General features: G+C 43.6%; 1 protein-coding gene across 1 annotated transcript in view; it reads left to right on the plus strand.

Annotated features, from left to right (window-relative positions):
- Positions 1 to 13: 13 nt before the first annotated feature.
- BRAP (BRCA1 associated protein) overlaps positions 14 to 20,547 on the plus strand; it is a 249,679-nt gene continuing 229,145 nt past the window's right edge. The window contains exon 1 of the mRNA XM_078667442.1: positions 14 to 306. Coding sequence (XP_078523568.1) covers positions 228 to 306 — 79 coding nt within the window. The 5' untranslated portion in view covers positions 14 to 227. The remainder of the gene's footprint in view (positions 307 to 20,547) is intronic.

Here is a 20,547-nt window from a genome sequence, read left to right on the forward strand (position 1 = left end):
TCACGTGACAGGAGAAAACGTCATGGTTGAGACTGTAGCACGCGGGCGGAAGCGTAAAGCGCTGATAATAACAAACTGATCCTTAGGTCCGGGCCGTAGGCCTGTCTGTAGACGTTTACCCCCCTTATTCCCCCATGTCATAGTGGATTTAATTTTCAGTCTTTTTTCTGCTTGTTTATTCCTCTCGCTTTGTATTCGTGGTAGGCGTCCCTCGTCCTGTCTAACCTATGAGTGTTTCTTTGGTGGTGATCCGGCTGGAGCTCGCCGCACACTCTCCCTTCCCGGCAGGCTTCCAGTACTGCGCAGGTGAGTGCGCACCCAGAGAAGCGGCCCAAGAAAGGGGACGGACTATAGTATGTTAACTTCATACGAAGAAGATCGTATCTAGGGCTTGGGTTGAGAAGAATGACACATACGTGTTGGAATAAAAGGGAAGGAGCGAGGGAGGTCAGGCCTTTGGGGATTGTACAAGGGTATCGGTTGAGGCTGTTGATGAGGGGCCATAAATGTGAATAGAGTATCAAGACGAGAGAATTTGCGTTTTTTTACGAACCCTAAGCCTCATCAGATAGGGAATGGGCGTAAACCTGGCGAGGGACACTTATACGAATGGGGAAAACTGGATGTAAAGACCCTGGGAAATAGATAGCATAGAATGGCCTAAGTGTAACCACACTGAATGAAATATGTCTGGGGAGATTGCCTACCTGGGTTTACTGAAGAAGGTTTAGGAGGTGAGGCGTGTGTGGGGGCCAGTGCTGAAACTTGGTTACTCCGTAAACTCATAAACTGGGGATCAAAGTGACGAAGGGAACACTAAATCAGTCTGACAGTCAACTTATAAATTAATAAAAAAACTTTGCCACCAAGAAATTGGCCACAAGGACATACGTGATTGCAAATCTGTTCTGGCTTAATTGGCTGGAAATGCGGCATTTTAAAGTATCTTATGGGGTTAAGACCCCTATTGCTGAGCACTTTGCGTGCCTAATAAATCTAAGGAATAATAATGGCAAGTTAGCTCTGGTGGTTAATGCACTTGCTGGAAAGATCTGTTTTGTCTAATCAAAATTTGACTCCTAAAGTAGCATGAAGCGTTGATGTGTCTTCTGTAAAGCACATTGTGTAATATGCAAACAACAGATTTTTATTTAATGTAGATAGGTACATAACCTACCTTACGGTCTTGGCGTGGTGGGAAGCAGCTGTTATTTTAAGTAGCTAGGTACATAACCTACCTGACGGTCTTGGCGTGGTGGGAAGTAGCTGATAGATGATGTCAAAGGGAGGGAACTGGTTGGAATTATTGGAGCCTAAGGATATGTTGACACTGGCAGGAGATGGCAGGAGATAACTTTATGTGAAAGAAGAGAATTGCTGCCTTCATTGCTGTTACATTTGGGGGTTGGAAAGGTGGAGTTAACTTAACAAGATCACAGGAGTCACTTGTCTTTCAAATGCTGCGGCTCTTTTGGGTAAACAAAAAGAATCAGTATCATATTTCCAGAGGGACTTGTAGATTCCGAGTAAGCGGGGACAAGAGGACCAGAGTTAAGTGCCTTGAGACTGTGTAGTGTTCTCACATGATGTTATTTTCTCTACTTCATTTGCCAGTTTGGACATAGTAATGGTGGCAGTATAAAAAGAGCCTTGGTGTGGTCGAGCCTCGGCTGTGAACCATCATAGGAATTTCTTTTATCGAAAAATATCTTCCAAGTTAATGTCCCTACCTTCTCATTCATGGTAGCTATCTGCCTACTACCACTGCTAGCACCTCCAGGGATCCTCCGACCTTTTTACCAACAACCTGTCTAGAGCCCACTACTTATGCCATCTATCAATGTGATTGAAATATATCTTAAGTGGCAAAATACCCCCAGCATGAAATGGTGCCTTTTATTAAAGCAATTTATTTAAGAAAATCTTAAATATGGCCCTGCTAATTACGGGCTTATTTCCCTTAAGGAAACAGAATTAAATGTATTTACTAAGCTTGTCCTTATGAAATCAAAGGTATAGATATTAGAAGATTATTTAATCCTCATAGAGTAACCTAGTTTTCAACAGCATTGTTTCACAATGGATCAGTGTTATGATCTTGGAGCGGTGGCTAGTAGGCTGGTAAAGAAAACAGGTTCCTTGTTTAGTTGTTTTGCTGGTTTTGAAGCTGCTTTCAATTGTGTGGACTGTTTACTCTTATGGTAAATCTGAAATTTTGAAAAATTCCAACAGATTTATTGGCTCTAATTCAAATATTGCACAGTTAAATATGGATTCAGGCCCAACAGGCTAGTAGAATAATAGAGGGGCTTTTCCGTTTTTGCCTGCAAATTGGGACACAAGCCGGTAGCAGAGATGATAACTTTATATACATCAAAATGTTTATCTGTAGCTACCTTTGGGGCCGGAGTATGGGGTTATCATAAGAGCTACCAGATTCAGATTTTAGAAAATAAATAAAAAAAAAAAGATTATTAATGATTCCTAGTAGCTTACCAACGTTATTTTTCCCTTCTGAGGTGGGCCTGGAATATATGAAAGATAGGATAAATATTGGCTCACTCATCCTATGGGGAAAAATCAGTCCTCAGAAGACCTACTATTCTCTAGGAGTATACTTAGGGACTGTATGAACTTGGACAATGCAATGTCACTCCCTTGGCTATCATATGTTAAGAATACCTTCTGTAAGATTAGTTTAGAAGAATATTATAACCCAGAAATTATGCAGAACAACTGGAAAATGGTTATTAAAAATGCAATCCTTATTGAAACAAGTATGTCCAATCAGGATCGGGGAATGGGGGATGGCGGGATGCTAAATTATCAGCAATTTTACCTGTCTTTTACTTTGCATGTACAATCACGATTTATGATGACTAGACTAAGACTTGGCACATTGCACATTTTAGCGGCCTATCCCAAACAGGTTTGTTGGTGTGAGAGACTGAACCCCTGTCCTTGCAATAATTTGGCCAAACAGAGCACAATGCACTTTATGTTGTTCTGTTCATTGTATGTAGTCCCTAGAGCACGCTTTATAAAGTCCTTACTGAAAGCCATCCGGCCTTGTTCTTATATGGAGGGCTTTGATCATCTGAGATCATTATCTACGGATGCAATCTGCAGTGCAGTGCTCAGCTTTATTAGGATAGCACTTTCAATCCGAGAACGCTATGAACTGTGAAAGGAATAGAGATTTTATATTTATTGTAGGTCCTTTTATGAATTAATTAAATGTATAAACTGTGCTGTCGAAGGTTTGGATAATTCTAGAACTGATTGAGTTTTGCTGGTATATTAATAGTGATTGAAGAGAATATGTTCATCCTTAGAAATGTTTTTAAATGTATTTTTATATTTTGTATATATACAAACTTTTATGATTCACAAGAATTAAATATAATTATTTGAACTGAACCGATTCAGGTGAAGCTTCTAGTTAGTGGTCTCTTATCAAAGAAATTGTATGCATGGAACAGCCAATACCAACCTCCCTTCTTTTGTTAATTGATGATCTTCTTGCAACCATTGATAAATCCAGTTGTTAGTCACCAAAAGTGAGTAACTTCCTTGTAAGTTCTATGCTCTTTGCTCATGGTTTGAGCCTATTTGATCTAAAATCTACAGCGTAAAATTGATTGCTTCCAGAAATACTGTTTACTAAATAAGTTAGTATTCAACTAAGATTTTGGTATTCACAAAAGGGTATTTATTTGAAAAGTCGGAGCATTGAGGTGGTTAATAATTATCGATACGTGATAATGCTATTTACTATATCACTATCTAGATGGACCATCTAGAATGGCCAAACACTGAAGCTTTTTAGTCCTTATAGGCTTACATACATTTTTTTATGTTATGGTAGACTCTTGATGAGTCTGTTTATTAGAGGTACAATTATCCCAATAATATATGGGGCTGAGGTTGGACTTTTGGATGGAAGGACGGATTATTCCATTTTAGAGGGATTGTTTCTGAAGGGAAAAGTATACTTTCCGCGATCTGGTATGTTGCAGTCTCTTCGATAAGACGTCGATTGGTTCTGTTGGCAAGCTCGGACAGAACAAAGGTGTCTACATTTTGTGATAAATTTGAAAGATTCTGTTTTAAGTTATTATCTAAAATTGTAGTGATACTTTTATTTTTTAATCAAGATTGCTTCTCCAAAGTGCTCATTGGTAGCTTATGAAGCATTGGTGCTGTGGCAGGTTGGTTTGGCAATCGTGGGAAGAAAATGGACCCTAAAGTATTGTATGATTAAAAGTAAAGAGGTGGATACAAATTATTTGGAATCAACAGACTCTGTTTTAACGTGTGTCACTATGGAGAAGGAAGGTATTGCATGTTATTAAGTGCTCTGCCCTGACCCTAAAGTAAGAAAAATGTTGCTTCGATGGAGAATTGGTGTACACACATTCTTATACACAACATGGTCTTGGGCCATATTTGCTCAGTACAAAATATACGATGACTCATATATTTCCTGACGGTGTATGGTTATCATTTGGACGCAGTAATCTTTAACAGCTATTTCTAACATATGATGTTGAATGGCGTAGAGCTGCTATTGTTTTACTAAGTGAACTGCCAGACTTCGATGTGGCAATTGCGTTGGGTAAATACCCAGAATTTGCATTGGAGACTTTTAAAACATGCTTAGTGCTATGTGGAGCCTATCAGACAGCACAGGCTGTCTGGTGGAAACAGACCGATTTTCAGCTTACCAGATCTTACAGTGGGCTTAAAGCCTGCTCCCTGCTATCATTGGCTGTTGTTATTGTCACTTTCATGTACTTGCTTCTTATTTGATGGCTTGCCTTGTCCTTCCTGGAGGATAGCCTCTTTACTTGTGTTCTTCCACTGGTCTCTTATAGGAAACCACATTTTTGTTTTTCCGTAACCTCTCCACCATTACATGTGTTTTCCAGCTGTATCCCTTGTGTGCTTCTTTCCCCTCTCCTGTGTTGCTCTTGTTCGTCCTTGTGCTTTTCCCCCACACCCACTCTCCCTGTTAACTCTTGCTTACCTGTGATGTGTTCTCTCAGTTGTGCTCCCTTCCCTCAATGTGCTGCTTTTACAATCCTTCCCTGCCTGTTCCTCTGTTATCGGGAACATGTTGAATTCGCTGTGAGTGCCACCATATAGCCATACGACCCTCCTGACTCGCTCGGAAGCGGTCGCTCCCCACGCTCCCAAGGCTCCTGGTAACGTAGCGCTTTGTAGCTCATCACCACAGCTGATAATTGGCCTGCGCTTCGCTCGCTCTGCTGGCATTACCATTTGCGCTTTTGTTTGTTTGTTTGCGAGTTCGTAGCACTATAGTGCCATTACATTGCTCTCATCGCCTGCATTGCCATCTGAAGCTGCCTGATTAGCGTGAACCTAGATTCTATCGCAGTGCTCGGTTTGCTTTTAAATTGAATTGTGCCGATTGAGCCTCTGCCCATATCCTGAGACACCACAGTTTGTGCCCCAGTCTCGCCCTGTTTCGCTTTCTCTTTTGCGTCCATTTTGTTGTTGCTGTGCCTCATAGCCCGTCTCTCCACCCCGCTCCCGCCTCCCAGCTGCTCCGCCCTCGCCCCACCCCCCTCCACTACCCACTTATGACAGATGACTTTGCGGGCAGCGTTCACACGCAGCGGTCGCGCCGAAGGTGCGCCAAAGGTAAGCCCGTCTACGCCTGTCCGCGCCTGGACCGCGGCAAGCACATCTCCTTCAATCACACCTCAGCTCTCCACTGGACGGACCACAGCTGCGTTCACTTCAACTACAAAAAGATCACGACCCACAACCCCCCACAACCTATTCCCCGAAGAAACTGGAACAGAATTACTACCGACCAGCTCTTCACATCGCTTCACCAAAACCCTCCCGCCAAATCATCGGACCCAAACCAAGCAGCCACCAACCTCACTCAATGGATCACCCACAGCGCTGACGAACTAGCACCCTTGAAAAACCATCAAATCAAGCAAGGTAGCAAAAAAGCCCCCTGGTTCAACGATGACCTTAAGAAATCCAGAAAACCTGGAGAAAAAACCCAACCACTGACAACCTGGCCACCTTCAAGAACGCCACCCGCAAACACCACCAACTGATCCGATCCACCAAGAAATCAGCAATCAAGGATCGCCTTGACAACAACGCCCAAAACAACATCGTCAAAGAATTTACCAACCCCACCGCCGGCTCCAACGACATCACTCCCTCCCAAGACCTCTGCGACTCCCTGGCCTCATTCTTCCACAACAAAATCGCCGACATACATAACAGCTTTGGAATCCAGTCCGAAGACCAGCCCTCTCCACCCACCTCCGAACCAAAACCGCCCTCTAACAACCTTTGCGCCTGGATCCCAATCACCACTGAAGACACCGTCCGCCTGATGAACTCCATTCACTCGGGATCGCCAACCGACCCATGTCCCCATCATATATTCAACAAAGCAGACTCCATTATCGCACCCCATCTCCGTGACGTCATCAACTGCTCCTTCAACTCCGCTACCTTCCCGGAAAGCTGGAAACATGCCGAACTCAGCGCCCTTCTGAAGAAACCCACAGCAGACCCCACTGAACTTAAGAACTACCGCCCCATCTCGCTCCTCCCATTCCCTGCCAAAGTCATTGAGAAAGCCGTCAACAGTCAGCTTGCCGCCTTCCTCGAATCCAACAAATCCCTCGACCCCTCACAGTCCAGCTTCCGAGCCAAACACAGCACCGAAACCGCCCTCATCGCAGCAACAGACGACATTCGAACTCTACTGGACAACGGAGAAACAGCGGCCCTCATCCTACTGGACCTCTCCGCAGCATTCGACACAGTCTGTCATAGCACCCTCATACAACGCCTCAGCAACGTCGGAATACAAGGAAAAGCATTGGACTGGATCATCTCGTTTCTCGCCGGAAGAACCCAGAGAGTCCGCCTCCCCCCTTTCAGATCAGAGGCTACCGAAGTCATCTGCGGCGTACCACAAGGATCATCACTCAGTCCCACCCTCTTCAACATATACATGAGCCCCCTCGCATCCATCGCACGTCAACACAACCTCAACATCATCTCCTACGCAGACGACACCCAGCTGATCCTCTCCCTAACCAAAGACCCAAACACCGCCAAAACCAACTTACACGAAGGAATGAAAGAAGTAGCAGAGTGGATGAAGAACAGCCGTTTAAAACTGAACTCTGACAAAACGGAAGTCCTCATCTTAGGTTCATCCCCGCTGCCTGGGACGACTCATGGTGGCCACCGGCCCTGGGAACCGCACCCATACCTACGGACCACGCACGTAACCTGGGCTTCATCCTGGACTCCTCCCTCTCGATGACCAGACAAGTCAACGCCGTCTCATCATCATGCTTCAACACCCTACGCATGCTCAAAAAAATCTTCCGCTGGATCCCCACCGAAACAAGAAAGACGGTCACCCATGCACTGGTCACAAGCCGACTGGATTACGGAAACACCCTTTACGCTGGAACCACAGCCAAACTACAGAAAAAACTCCAACGCATCCAAAACGCATCAGCCAGAATCATCCTAGACACTCACATTTCCGGCCACCTGAAAGATCTCCACTGGCTCCCCGTCAACAAGAGAATAACGTTCCGTCTCCTCACCCACGCACACAAAGCCCTCTACGACCTAGGACCCGAATGCCTCAACACGCGACTGTCCTTCTACACCCCCACCCGCCAACTTGGATCGTCCAATCAAGCCCTCGCCGCAATTCCGCGCATCCATAGATCCACCATGGGGGGAAGATCCTTCTCCTACTTAGCGGCCAAAACCTGGAATTCTCTTCCCACCCACCTCCGCCTTACACATAACCACCTCTCCTTCAGAAAGCAACTAAAAACTTGGATATTCGATAAGTAATGTACCCCCCCCTCCCCCAAGCGCCTTGAGACCCTCTGGGTGAGTAGTGCGCTATACAAATTTTTGAACTTGAATCAGAGTGCTTCATAAGCAGTAGTTTGTGGTGTCAGTTGTATGTCAGAGTAACTTGTTTAAAAAATATATATTTTTGTAGTCTGTACAGTTTTTTGGTGGATATTTATACAGTTGAATAATGACTGTTCGAGACACTGGCTTACCTTACCACACGTTTTCAAATAATGTGAACAGCCAGACATTTATATGATGCTTTGTGTGTCAAAATGTAGCCGTAAGATACAATTTGAATGAGGAATCTTTATATAAAATTTCAGAATTTTAATGTCTGGAACAATTTTCTATATCATTAGTCTTATCCTGCAGATCCCTGTGTTTTTGTTTCCAGGTCGTCCAGTCTATTTAACTAAAAAGGAGCAATAGAGGGTAAAAAGGCATCAAGGGCGCCTTCCACTCAACACCAGTAGCACACAAAAAAGCCCTTGTCGCACATCACATATCAAGTTAATGCTTCTTAGGTACCCCTTAATGATTAGGGCCTAATCAGTTTCAAGCAGGGTATGTTCTAGTGTATACCTATGGACCCACCTATTCAGTGTGCTTTTTAACAAAATTGTAAAACAGACCAAGTGTGTTGTGGTGAATCCTCAGTGAATGAGGAAAAATATGTGACTATAGGAAGTCCCTCAAGGAACGAAACCAACACTCAAAACGTGAAAGGGAATGAAACCAACACCCAAAACAGCTGTGGGAGTACCTTATATAAGTGCAATCTAAAAACTATTCTTTGTGTATGGTGTACATCTCAGCAACTCACTGTGAGTCCCTGCACATGGGAGGAGAACTTCTTCCTCACAAGCACAAAAAAGTAAAAAGTGAGTTGCAGAAAAGCACTCTGGATACGTCTTTTAATTTGTAGTGCACACACTCATAATTAAAAAAATATACCATACTTTTCGTTTTTTTAATTATGAGTGCGGGTACTACAGTACACATACTAGGCCTCAAAAAATCCTAAAAAATTTACTAGACCTACAGGTCAGTGATTTACATAATCTACTTGACCTATTTGATCAATAAACTAGTTTCAAATGAAGTGATCGCGGGCAAATATTTTAATTAATTGAGCCACCATTTTCTTCATTAACACATATGAGAGCACCTTCAAAGGTGCGAGTTCATGTATCTAGTGTACAAAAAACTTTTTTGTTTGATTTAATCCAAGAAACTTTTTTTCCATATATAATACAAATCTAGCCACTCAGAGAATACACATGAACCCTGACTTGCCTCTTAGTTCATTAACTGCATTGTCATTAGGGCGGGGGTAGGAATTTTTCTCAAATCATGTTTAAAAACGATCACTTTTAATGAATACATAACAAAAGCATGAAGTGGTAGCACACTGTCATTCGTAATCAGCAGATTTTACTTTGAAATGGCCACAAACGTTCCCACTGACATGCAGCTTTACTGATAAAACTATTTAGTGAACAAACAATAATGTTTGGAAATAGAGTTTTGCACATTCTCAAGTATAGTGTTCTGGTTTGTTTTGCTCCTTTTTAACCCTGTGTTTTTTCCACACTTCTTAACCCCTTTCGTGCGGGGCACGTTCAGCGGATGTCGCGTGCACTACCTCGGTAGTGCTGCGCACGTCCGCTGAACGTTCCGGCCCCGCCGCGCAATAGAACGTTCCGCACCAGCGCAGAACGTTCGGCGCAGCGGAGGGGTTAATTACAAAAAAATAAAATCTACTTTTGTAATTCCTGATATATTTATAAATATTTGCAATATTAATTTACAGGCTATTTATATAAATGTTATGTGTTAGAGAAAAATAACTGACCTCTTCAGATGGCTCACTTGACAAAAACCTCTAACTCTAGAAAGAGAGAGAAAAATAATCCTTATTTTCCAAACTGCAATTAGTTAAAACAAACTGACATTTTACCTCTTTCCTTTAACAGCAAATGTGTCAAGATAAAACAATATCTAATGGCATTTTTATTGCTCATTCACTTTCTAAATGAACTGAACATATGTACTTTTACAGCCTAAGTTTACTCCGTATGGGACTAGTAGGTACTAAAAATAGCTTGTACTGATAAAATGTTACTCGCGATTGCAAGTTGGAGAATAGATCTTTAATTGAGGACATTCTAGTTGTCTTTGCTTTTAGCATAGCTGGTACAGTTTTACTATTTGGAGGCATCTTGTGAAGTGTAGGTTTCAGGGAATCTCTCTTGTGTAATTCATGTTATGGTATGATGTCACACACTTTCACAGCAGCCAGCAATATTCTTTCCCACATGAACCTTCAGTAATATCTGTCCTCTTTCAGAAGGATTCAGCTTTTTAAAATGGAGAGGCACCACATCACACTCAGTTCTTCTGGCTAGTGTTCTTGTTATTTCTGGCATTGGCATTTGGCACTGACCTCCAGTTGATGTGAAACTCCAGTCTCTGACTTTTATTAAGGGATCATGATGGGCATCTTGAATTTTGCCCAACTGCCCTTCACAACATTTTCTATTTTAGGATGGCGCCTTATTAATTTAGACGTTCTGCAGCACCAGCGCGCCACCTTTCTGAACCTGGGCCCATTGGTAGTCGCTTTCTGTAATTAAAAGATTTGTCGACATTAAGCTTCAATGGGATCCTGGACTGGATTTCAAGTGGAATGTGTCTTCCCAGGTCCCAGCCCTGGCCACACGCTCTCATTTTGTGTAATATAAGTTGTCTTTATCTGAAGATAATACCATACCTTATGACTAAAAAAGCATCTACTTGCAAGTTTTTGTGACCTATTTGATAAGTTAAACAAACTCTTATAATTTATATTATAATTTGAAAAATAGCAGGACAGCTGTAGCGCAAAATGTTGTATCTACAGACTGATGGAGAAAGAAGATTGGAGTTAATAAGACCTTACAAAATTTTACAGACATTTAATTTGGTTCTGATATGAAGAGATAAAACCCCCAAAAAGTCACACAGCACCGTTGTACAACCGAACACAAGATTACTTCTTCAATAAGCGTTATTTAAGCTTTTTTCCAGAGTTCATCAAAGCATACAAAGTAGATATCACAAAATAATATGATACTCTTAAAAACATCAACATTGTAAACATACCTCCATACACACAAAAAGTTAATGCATACAACCAAAAACCAAACAAAAAAACACATCAATATCCTACACAAATCCTGCCTCATAAAACAATATTAAATTGATTGGTTTAGGCTGATTAGAAAGGCATTCCATTCCTTATGCACAAAGCATTTTTAAGGAACAAGCATTAATACAAATTTCAGAGATGCCCAACTTCTGAAAATATAATAGGCTAATATGCACTTGTTACAACCTAAACCTCTTAAAATGGGAAGTGAAAACCGTTTAGTAAAACAAGGATAAAATCCACAGAAATTTGCAGAATGAAGCAAACTTTAACCGCATGCGTGCGGCGCGAATTCCCCGCCCATGCTGACTCCGCCTTGCGCGTGCGGAGTCATGACGGAACGGTTCCGTCATGAGCACAGCTCAACCGACGCTCATGACGGAACCGTTCCGTCATCAGCATCGAAGGGGTTAAGGAAATCTTGCATCGCAATTGCAGAGGAGAATAGAGGCTCGATCAAACTGTCCGGGGAGGAGGGGAGGTGAACAAAGCTGCCATCTAATGATTCCTAAACGGAATTTTGTTAAAAGGGACCTATCACTAGCGCGTAAGGCAAAGTCCAAATATGGCTCTACTTCAGGAGAGGTTTTGATCATTAGATGCTCCTTGACATGAGTTTTAGTAAAATCCTGCAACTCCTGCTCGCGTTGATTGCAGCCATAAATATTTTTTCACCCATGACCTTTTGCCCTTACGTAGACCTGGTGGGTTGAAAAAAGTATTTGGTCTTCCCAAGGCGATCAATCTCGTCCTGATGTATTGTAACTAGGGGATACAATGCCCCCTATCACAAGATAAACAGTTGTGTATGACTTCTCTATTGAACACAGCCGAGGGATTACTCCAAATGGAACAGCACAACATTAATGGAGCAAACATTTTAAGGTACTCAACATACTCCAGTTTATTAAATTAGTAGAAGGAAAGCTCAGCTGGAGACCAACTAATTGTCTACATACTCTATTCTCTTTGAACCGAAGGCTTTGGACCTTTTTATATCCCCATATGGTTGTATGTTAACAGAAGGGGGATTGGAGCACACTGCTTCACCACCCATCACAGTTCACCCCTTAGCATTATGGTAAATGCAGTTCACTTTAAATGCTTACTTGAATTTTTTGCTAAAGTGTTTCACCAAATTTGAGACAGGTTAGTGCTGTGAATTTCTAGACAATTGTTTCTGGATATTCTCCCTCATCAGTAGAGATAAAAAACGAAATTCATCTGGGGTTGCTGAGAAAGCTGCCACAATCCTTTCAGGACTCTGTACCTCTCACTGGTGCACAGGTGCATCTCCAAAAGCTCGCCAGCTCTGTGCTCTAGGGAGGGGAGCACACTGCTTCGCCTCCCAGCACTGTTCACCCCTTAGTATTATGGTAAATGCAGTTCACTTTAAATGCTTACTTGAATTTATGCCGACAATGTGTCTAGAGATTCACAGCACTAACCTGCACCAACTTTGGTGAAACTCTTCAGCAAACATTCAAGTAAGCATTTAAAGTGAACAGCATTTATCATAATGCTAAAGGGTGTCCTGTGCTGGGAGGTGACGCAGTGTGCTCCCACCCCCCTTCATTTTGAAAAGGCTCCCTTGAGTCATTGAGCTGATGAGTTTTTGGAGATGCACCTGTTAAGACTTTTTTAGTCCCCATAGCATCCTTGAAAGCAAAACTGCATCATCAGCATAAGTTAATGCTGAAATAAGAGTCTTTTTTTTATCATAGGGGCTTCCACGCCTTTGGTTAGATGAGCCTTCTCCGGCCTCATACCATGCAAGATTACACTAACCGTAACAATTCAGCTTGTGATGAACATCCTGGGTAGGGAATTTTAGTTACGAAATGTACTTGAGCAATGAATGTTTATTTTGTGGGTTTGAACACGTGCATGGTTGTGCACGTACCAAGGGTTCCCACCCGTTAGGAAAGAAAAATGTTGGGTGTTCCACTGAGTTATGACATACACAATACATGTAAGTACTACATAATAAAAATTATACCAGCAGTTGTTGATTTACTTGTGGACAATATAGGTTGCACTTTATAATGAGCAAATACTTCTAAGCAACAAGGGTCTTCATGTCTGTCCACAAACATTTCAAGCGTTTCCCTTGTGTGACATGTAAATGTAAATGTAAAAAATGTAAATGTAGGTGTACTTATATAGCGCAAACCTGTCACCCAAAGGGCATCCTGGCGCTTGCTTAGGGAACCCGTCCTGGTATTCCCCTGTGAGAAACCCCGGCAGGGTGTCCACAAGGTGAAAGCCAGGCATCCCGCCGCGAGGGGCCGTAGTGGAGATTAAGCAAGCTATTGCCCAGAGTTGCAGAGTGTGACCCCGTGATTCGAGTAGGCACCGGAGCGAGAATTGTCGAGTCCGTGGATTTTTTGAGCCCGAGACCCGCCGAGGCGGGGAATCGAACCCTGGTCCACGGTCGATCTCAGCTTCCGGGTCTGCCGCCTCTAACCACTGAGCCACGCTTCTCCACATAAACTACGCTGTATGGTCAATCCAGGGATCACCCTTCACATCTGATTTTATCTCTCTTATTACGATGCTTCCTGTGTACATCTTTCTACATGTCCCTTCTGTTGTGGAGTACGGGGGTGTAAGTTTAGTGGGAACAGTAATACCTGTAAAAGTAGTCTGTAGTTAGGGCTCTGCTCTGAGCCCCACGTTGTTTAACGTGTATGTCCGCCCCCTGACCCTTCTGGCAAAAGAACGTAACATCAAAATGGTATCTTACGCGGACTATACCCAGCTGATATTCACCTTTTCCAATGACCCTGCTCGGGACCAACTAAAATTCCGTGCTGATGTGCTGGCTATCAGCAACTGGATGACAAACAATTACTTACAGCTTAACTCAGCCAAGATGGAGGAGCTCCTGGTTGGCCGTGACATCCATAAGTGGGAGGATCAGTGGTGGCCAGCAACCCTGGGCATCGCCCCCCAACCAAAAAACGCAGTCAAAGATCTAGGGGTCTTGATCGACACCACTCTCTAATTCGAGCCCCATGCAAAAAAGTGTCCAGTACCTGTTTCGCTCTTCTGCGCGGTTTAAAACCCATTCTGTTTTTTTTTATGCAGCCACCCGCCAACTAATAATCCAAGCAGTGGTCCAATCACGCCTTGACTACTGCAACGGTCTGTCATTGCAAGACTCCAACGGGTGCAAAATGCTGCTGCATGTTCTTTATTTGCCCTGCCTAAGAAATGCCACTCCTCCAATCTCCTTCGCCGGCTCCAATGGCTGCCAATCAAACAAAGAGTCCTGTTTTTAAACACTCTGCATCACACACAAGATAGTACATGGCCAGGGCCCCAATATTCTGCAGGGACTCTGTACGCCCTATGTTCCTTCGCGAGCACTGCGCTCGGCTGAACACCATTTGCTGTGTGTCCCACGTGTCTGCCGATTCAGAGTGGGGGGTCGCTCCTTCAAAGCCCAGGCCCCTGCACTATTGAACTCGACCCCTCTGCCTGTCTGCAGCACCCACGACCACTGGGCCTTCAGGAAATTGATTAAAACTTGGCTTTTCTCCTCCATCTAGCCTCACTCCCTCTGCCCACCTGTCCGCTAGCGCTGGGACGCCCTGTTGCTGGGGCAGCCATGCAACAAATACCCCTAACATAACATAACATCTGTCTTTTCGTCCTTCCTCACTAATTTCTTACAGCGTTTGGTAATGACCACTTTAACTGGGTTTCTTTATGATTGCTTTATGAGAATGAGACCTTTATAAGCCGTCATTGAGGACAATTACCTTGTCCTTCATGGGCACAATGTGGGGTCTTTGTGGTGGACTGCCTGTTAACCACCTGTTTGCTTGTCTATTACTAAAGCTAGTGGGTCACTCATGGCACCTGCTCAAGATATGTATGCTTCATCTTGGTATTGCCATTTTCTTGAAAAAGATCTTAGGGTACTTGATCGACAAAGTGGTCAGAGGCTGTGATCGTTACTTCTGCCTTACTAACATCTCGACTACAGCCTTGCTTTAGCAATGCTTGTTTGTCGAGATTATAGTAAGGCTTTCAAAAGTCTACCCAAAACTGCAGATCGGGTCCAGTTCATGTGAGTCAGGCGCGTGCACATCGCCAGCCACATCGCACACCACCATTTGTCTGAGCCTCGGCATCAGACTTTAAAGGAATCCGCTCCCAAGCCACTCCCCCGCCACCCAATGCCTCTCCCCCACCCCCCACCACGCATTGCGGAGAGCTTTTTTTTTTTTTTTAACTCGTGCAAAAGCCGGTGTCGTCATCCGCTCCTCGAGATGGCATGCAGCCATAGGGGCTCCGTAAATTGATCTCTCTGGGTGACTGAACAGTTGGTGCAGCGTTGGCAGGAAAGCCTCCTCCAGAGCAGAGCCCTGCCGCATGCTCTGCAGCAAATGCAACCGTTATGTCCTCGCCAACATCAGGTTTGAAATTGCATCGTCCCTTCTTGCACAGCAGCACGGACTCCATCCTTGCTTCGAGGAAGCCGAAGCGCAGCCTGCTGTCCCGACATGACCATTTCAGATTGGGTAATGGGAGCCTTGAAAATCCAAAAGCTTCACTCTGGATGCCAAGACCCCTCCTTAAAGCCTCTCTTCCTATTGAACTGCTGGTCTGTTTTGAAGAGGCTTGTATGTTACGTGTTCGGTCATAGTTATAAAACCCCCACATATTACAAGTGTTCATTTTTTTTATCCTCAATTAGCACAAACTCTCTAGTGCACATCGTTTAGGTTTGCTTAATTTTTGACTCTCAGTCCACCATTACGTCGTCGCCAACCTCGGGTTTGAAATTACATCGTCCCTTCTTGCCCAGAAGCATGGACTCTATCCTTGCTTCGAGGAAGCCGAAGCGCAGCCTGCTGTCCCGACATGACCATTTCAGATTGTGTAACGGGAGCCTTGAAAATCCAAAAGGTTCACTCTGGATGCCAAGACCCCCCCTTAAAGCCTCTCTTCCTATTGAACTGCTGGTCTGTTTTGAAGAGGCTTCTATGTTACGTGTTCGGTCATAGTTCTAAAACCCCCACATATTATTATATTCATTTTTTTTATCCTCAATTAGCACAAACTCTCTAGTGCACATCGTTTAGGTTTGCTTAATTTTTAACTCTCAGTCCAGTGCCCTAGCCCAACCTCCAAAAATGGCATTCAGATGTTTTAGTAGTAGGCAGAGTCGCCAGCTCTTTGTTACAGTTCTGACTTTGTCTGGACGGACCTTGCTCCTTGATCCATAAATGCTTTACTGGGCAATACACCTCTATTGGCATGATCTGCAACCCTAGTCAAAGTAGCTGTGTGTTCATCAGTATGGCAATTGTTTTAAATCAAGATTTGTATAGTGCTGATGGCATTTTAAGCTGCCTGTTTGGGAAGCTCCTCTAGCAATATGCAAATCTTGTGTTCATCTATAAGACTTGTAAAGTCTGTGATCCTGTGGGTGAAATGTTCACGGCAGCTTTTCTGTCTTTCCTTGTGTCTAGGACAACATATTGGGAAGTAGATCTCGTTTTTCACAAAGTATAGATCACACTGTTGACATATCAGATTTTGAGGATAAAATGATGTGGCCTAGTGGCTCAAACTTCCTAGGAATCTGGAGACCCAGGTGTGAATCCCAGATTCGTAGCTAAACTGAACATTATGTGATCCTGGGTAAATTGCTTAACTTACCAGTGTGTAAAATGTATTTGTGTAATCCCCACAACCTATCGTCCCTGACCCATCAAGTTAAATATAGCGCTCCATAGCTAGGTTTGTGCTATATAAATATCATATAAGGCTATTAGCGTCTGTGGGACACTCACACCACCAGCCGCCAGTGCACGGTTTCAACAGGCACACACATACCACGGGCCGTCAGTGCACACTTTCACCAGGCACACACACCACCAGCCGTCAGTGCACGCTTTCACCAGGCACACACCACCAGCCGTCAGTGCACTCTTCCAGACACACACACCATCAGCTGTCAGTGCATGCTTTCAACAGGCACACACACACCACCAGCCGTCATTGCACACTTTCACCAGGCATACACACCACCAGCCGTCAGTGCACTCTTTCACCAGGCACACACACCACTAGCCTTCAGTGCGTGCTTCCAGACACACCACCAGCCGTCAGTACACGCTTTGCCAACAGGCACACACACCACCAGACGTCAGTGCACGCTTTCAACAGGCACACACACACACCACCAGCCGTCAGTGCACGCTTTCCCCAGGCACACACCACCAGCCGTCAGTGCACGCTTTCCCCAGGCACACACACCACCAGCCGTCAGTGCTCGCTTCCACCAGGCACACACACCACCAGCCGTCAGTGCTCGCTTCCACCAGGCACACTCACCACCAGCCGTCAATGCACGCTTCCACCAGTCACACACACCACTAGCCGGCAGTGCCCACTTCCACCAGGCACACAAACCACCAGCCATCAGTGCACAATTTCTACAGGCACACACACCACCAGCCATCAGTGCACGCATTAATTGTTAACGCATCCATAATTAACTATAGAAATCGCAGTATGGCGCACTTTACTTTTAAACATGTCAGTGCACGCTTTTCCACCAGGGACACACACCACCAGCCTTCAGTGCAGGGTTCCAGACACACACACCACCAACCGTCAGTGCATGCTTTGCCACCAGATACACACACCACCAGCCGTCAGTGCACGCTTTCAACAGGCACATACACACCACCAGCAGTCAGTGCACGCTTTCACCAGGCATATACACCACTGGCCGTCAGTGCACACTTTCACCAGGCACAGACATCATCAGTCATCAGTGCACACATCAATCGCAGTATGGGGCACTTTACTTTTAAACATATTCATCTAAAGCGCAGCATGCCACCATTGCTACAAAAATAAATACAAATTTTTTTGGCTTACAATTTATAGACTTTTGTTGCAATTGGTGTTGCAATATTTAGCAATGCCAATAGCTCAAACTTAATTAATGCAATACCTATTGGATTGCAAATGCTTGTTCCATTTCTTAATAGGTGGACATGCAGACTACTATTTTAATTTTATTTTATTTGTGTTCGTTTGGTGCTTTAACAATTAAGCAATTGCTTCAAAGTGCATGCAGATCAAGGATATAGCAGTGAAATGTGGTGCTTAAGTGAAATAAGTGTCTTTAGGCTTGTGTCTTTAATTCACGCTGGCATGCCATAGTTTAGGGTAGCTGTCGTGCTCTATATATTCACTCATGCGTTGATGATACTTTTAAATGCTTTTTTGTGTTAAAGTGGCAGCCATGGAGGATTAAAAAAGGTAGAGGTTTGAGTAAGTAGTGACCGTTCTACTTGACATCTCAGTAGAAGCATATTGACAATTTTGAGAGGCACATTAGGCATCTGGTCTGCTAGTCCGAGAGTCGCAGCTTAGGTCTGGGGCTGAGTTTGAGGCTATGACAGTTGTAAATTCACCATAGAGGGACTGCAAGGATGAGGGCAATTGACTCATGCATCCACAGTGAAAGGAATCTCAAGTTTCAAGTTTCAAGTTTTCATTGTTATGTTTTTGGCTCTCAAACGAGGGCCACATATATCAATCACACAACAATGCATCGAAATATACAGAAAATTATACAATACTGAACACAAGAGAACCAATTAAAGGATCACAACATAAACACTGACCGGAGAATACACAAATAGCAGTCTACAGGTTTCATTAATAAATGTCTAAAAAAACTCCTAAAAAAATTAAAAATTTTGAAGCAAAACATTTCATTGGGTGGACAAAAAAGAGCATGAAAAAAGGCATTTACATTCAGAATTCCCAATTGTAGGCAAATAGATCTCAGCCATTTAGAGCGTAATGGACGTAATGTAGGACAAATAAACAAAACATGATTTCGGTCTTGGACAGCCTTATTACAAAAATTACATATGGGAGATGTTCCATACCATTTTGCTAGAAGGGAATTTAAAGGGAGCAAATCATGTCGCAAAAGGTACCATAGCCTTCGTACTCGATGAGGGATATTCCAAGAAACATACTGTTGGGCCTCCTTTATTGAATACGAGTTTAGGAGTAAATCACCCCCATTCTTTCCATGTAAAGCAATCATATCCAATTTAAAGCAGAGTTCCCAAGATACATGTTTCAGCTGAAGCTTTAGTTGAGAAGGAGAGAGCGAAAACAGGGTATTTTCATCCAACTCTAGCAATGTTACAGCTTTTCTAAAATTTTTTACTAATAAAGAGAACTCATTTAGATTGCCCAGCAGTTCCTTTTTTATATATGCCCGTAAGGAACCTGGATCACCTCTGGCCAAACAGGCCACCCATCTTACCAGGGCAATCAGTCCCTGTACCCAACAACTCCGAAGGCCAAATTCCAGCCTGCATGCGGGCACAGAGCAAGCTGTATTAAAAGAAGAAATTCTTCTTAAAACCTTTCCCTCCATTGTCTGCAAAAAGCCCCAATGTCTTAACTCCACCAATTCTATTCCATAGAGCAGAGTTGCAGGGATTTTTGCATTATACACTTCCAAAAAACGGGCAAAGTGTCTTTCCCTGTAGCAGAGTATAGTGAACATAACCCCATACCATGTGCCAATGTCTTACGGGAAGTATGTTCAATATGGGGTTTTTCGCTAAGGTTTGCCGAGATTACTTTACCTAAAAAGGTGTAGGTTTTAACCACCTCTAATCTCTGGCCTCCTATAGCCCATCCAAAATTTACAGATCTACATTTCTTCCTTCCTGTGATACACATAATTTTGCTTTTGGAAACATTAATCTTCATAAAATGTGCCTCTGCAAATATGTGTAAAGCTTGAAGGCGGTTAGATAAGCCCTTAGGTGTTAGGTCTAAAATGAGGATATCATCCGCATACATTAAGACAGAAATGGATGAACCTCCAACTACCGGAGCTAACCCAGCACTTGCTGCAATGGAAGCGGGAAGATCCGCAGTGTATAGAGAAAACAACAAGGGGGCCAATAAGCACCCCTGTTTTAACCCGTTTACAGATGGAATGGCCTGAGAAAGACCCCTTTCTCCACCTTGCAACACCTTACACCAGGTGTTAGAGTGAAGAGATCTTACAAGTTCCAGTAGAAGCGGCGGCATACCCATTACAGCAAGCTTTCTCCACAGCGTTGGACGGTCCACCTTGTCAAACGCTGTGGAGAAGTCTATGAATGCCGCATATACCCCACCTCCACGGACTCTTACATATTTGTCCATAATCACTTGCAGAGCAGTCAAATTATCAAGTGTGCTATGCTTTTTTCGGAACCCAGTCTGTTCCAAAGGTAAAATATTATTTGCCTCCACCCAATCAGAAATTAATATTAGAAGGCATTTGGCAAAAACTTTTCCAACAGCGTCCAATAGAGCGATCAAACGATAGTTCATGGGTTTGTCCCGCTCTCCCTTCTTAAATAAGGGTATTAATATACTTCCCTTCCAAGATGTAGGAACTGATC

This window comes from Lissotriton helveticus, chromosome 11, assembly GCF_964261635.1.
Source record: "Lissotriton helveticus chromosome 11, aLisHel1.1, whole genome shotgun sequence".
Taxonomy (NCBI): domain Eukaryota; kingdom Metazoa; phylum Chordata; class Amphibia; order Caudata; family Salamandridae; genus Lissotriton; species Lissotriton helveticus.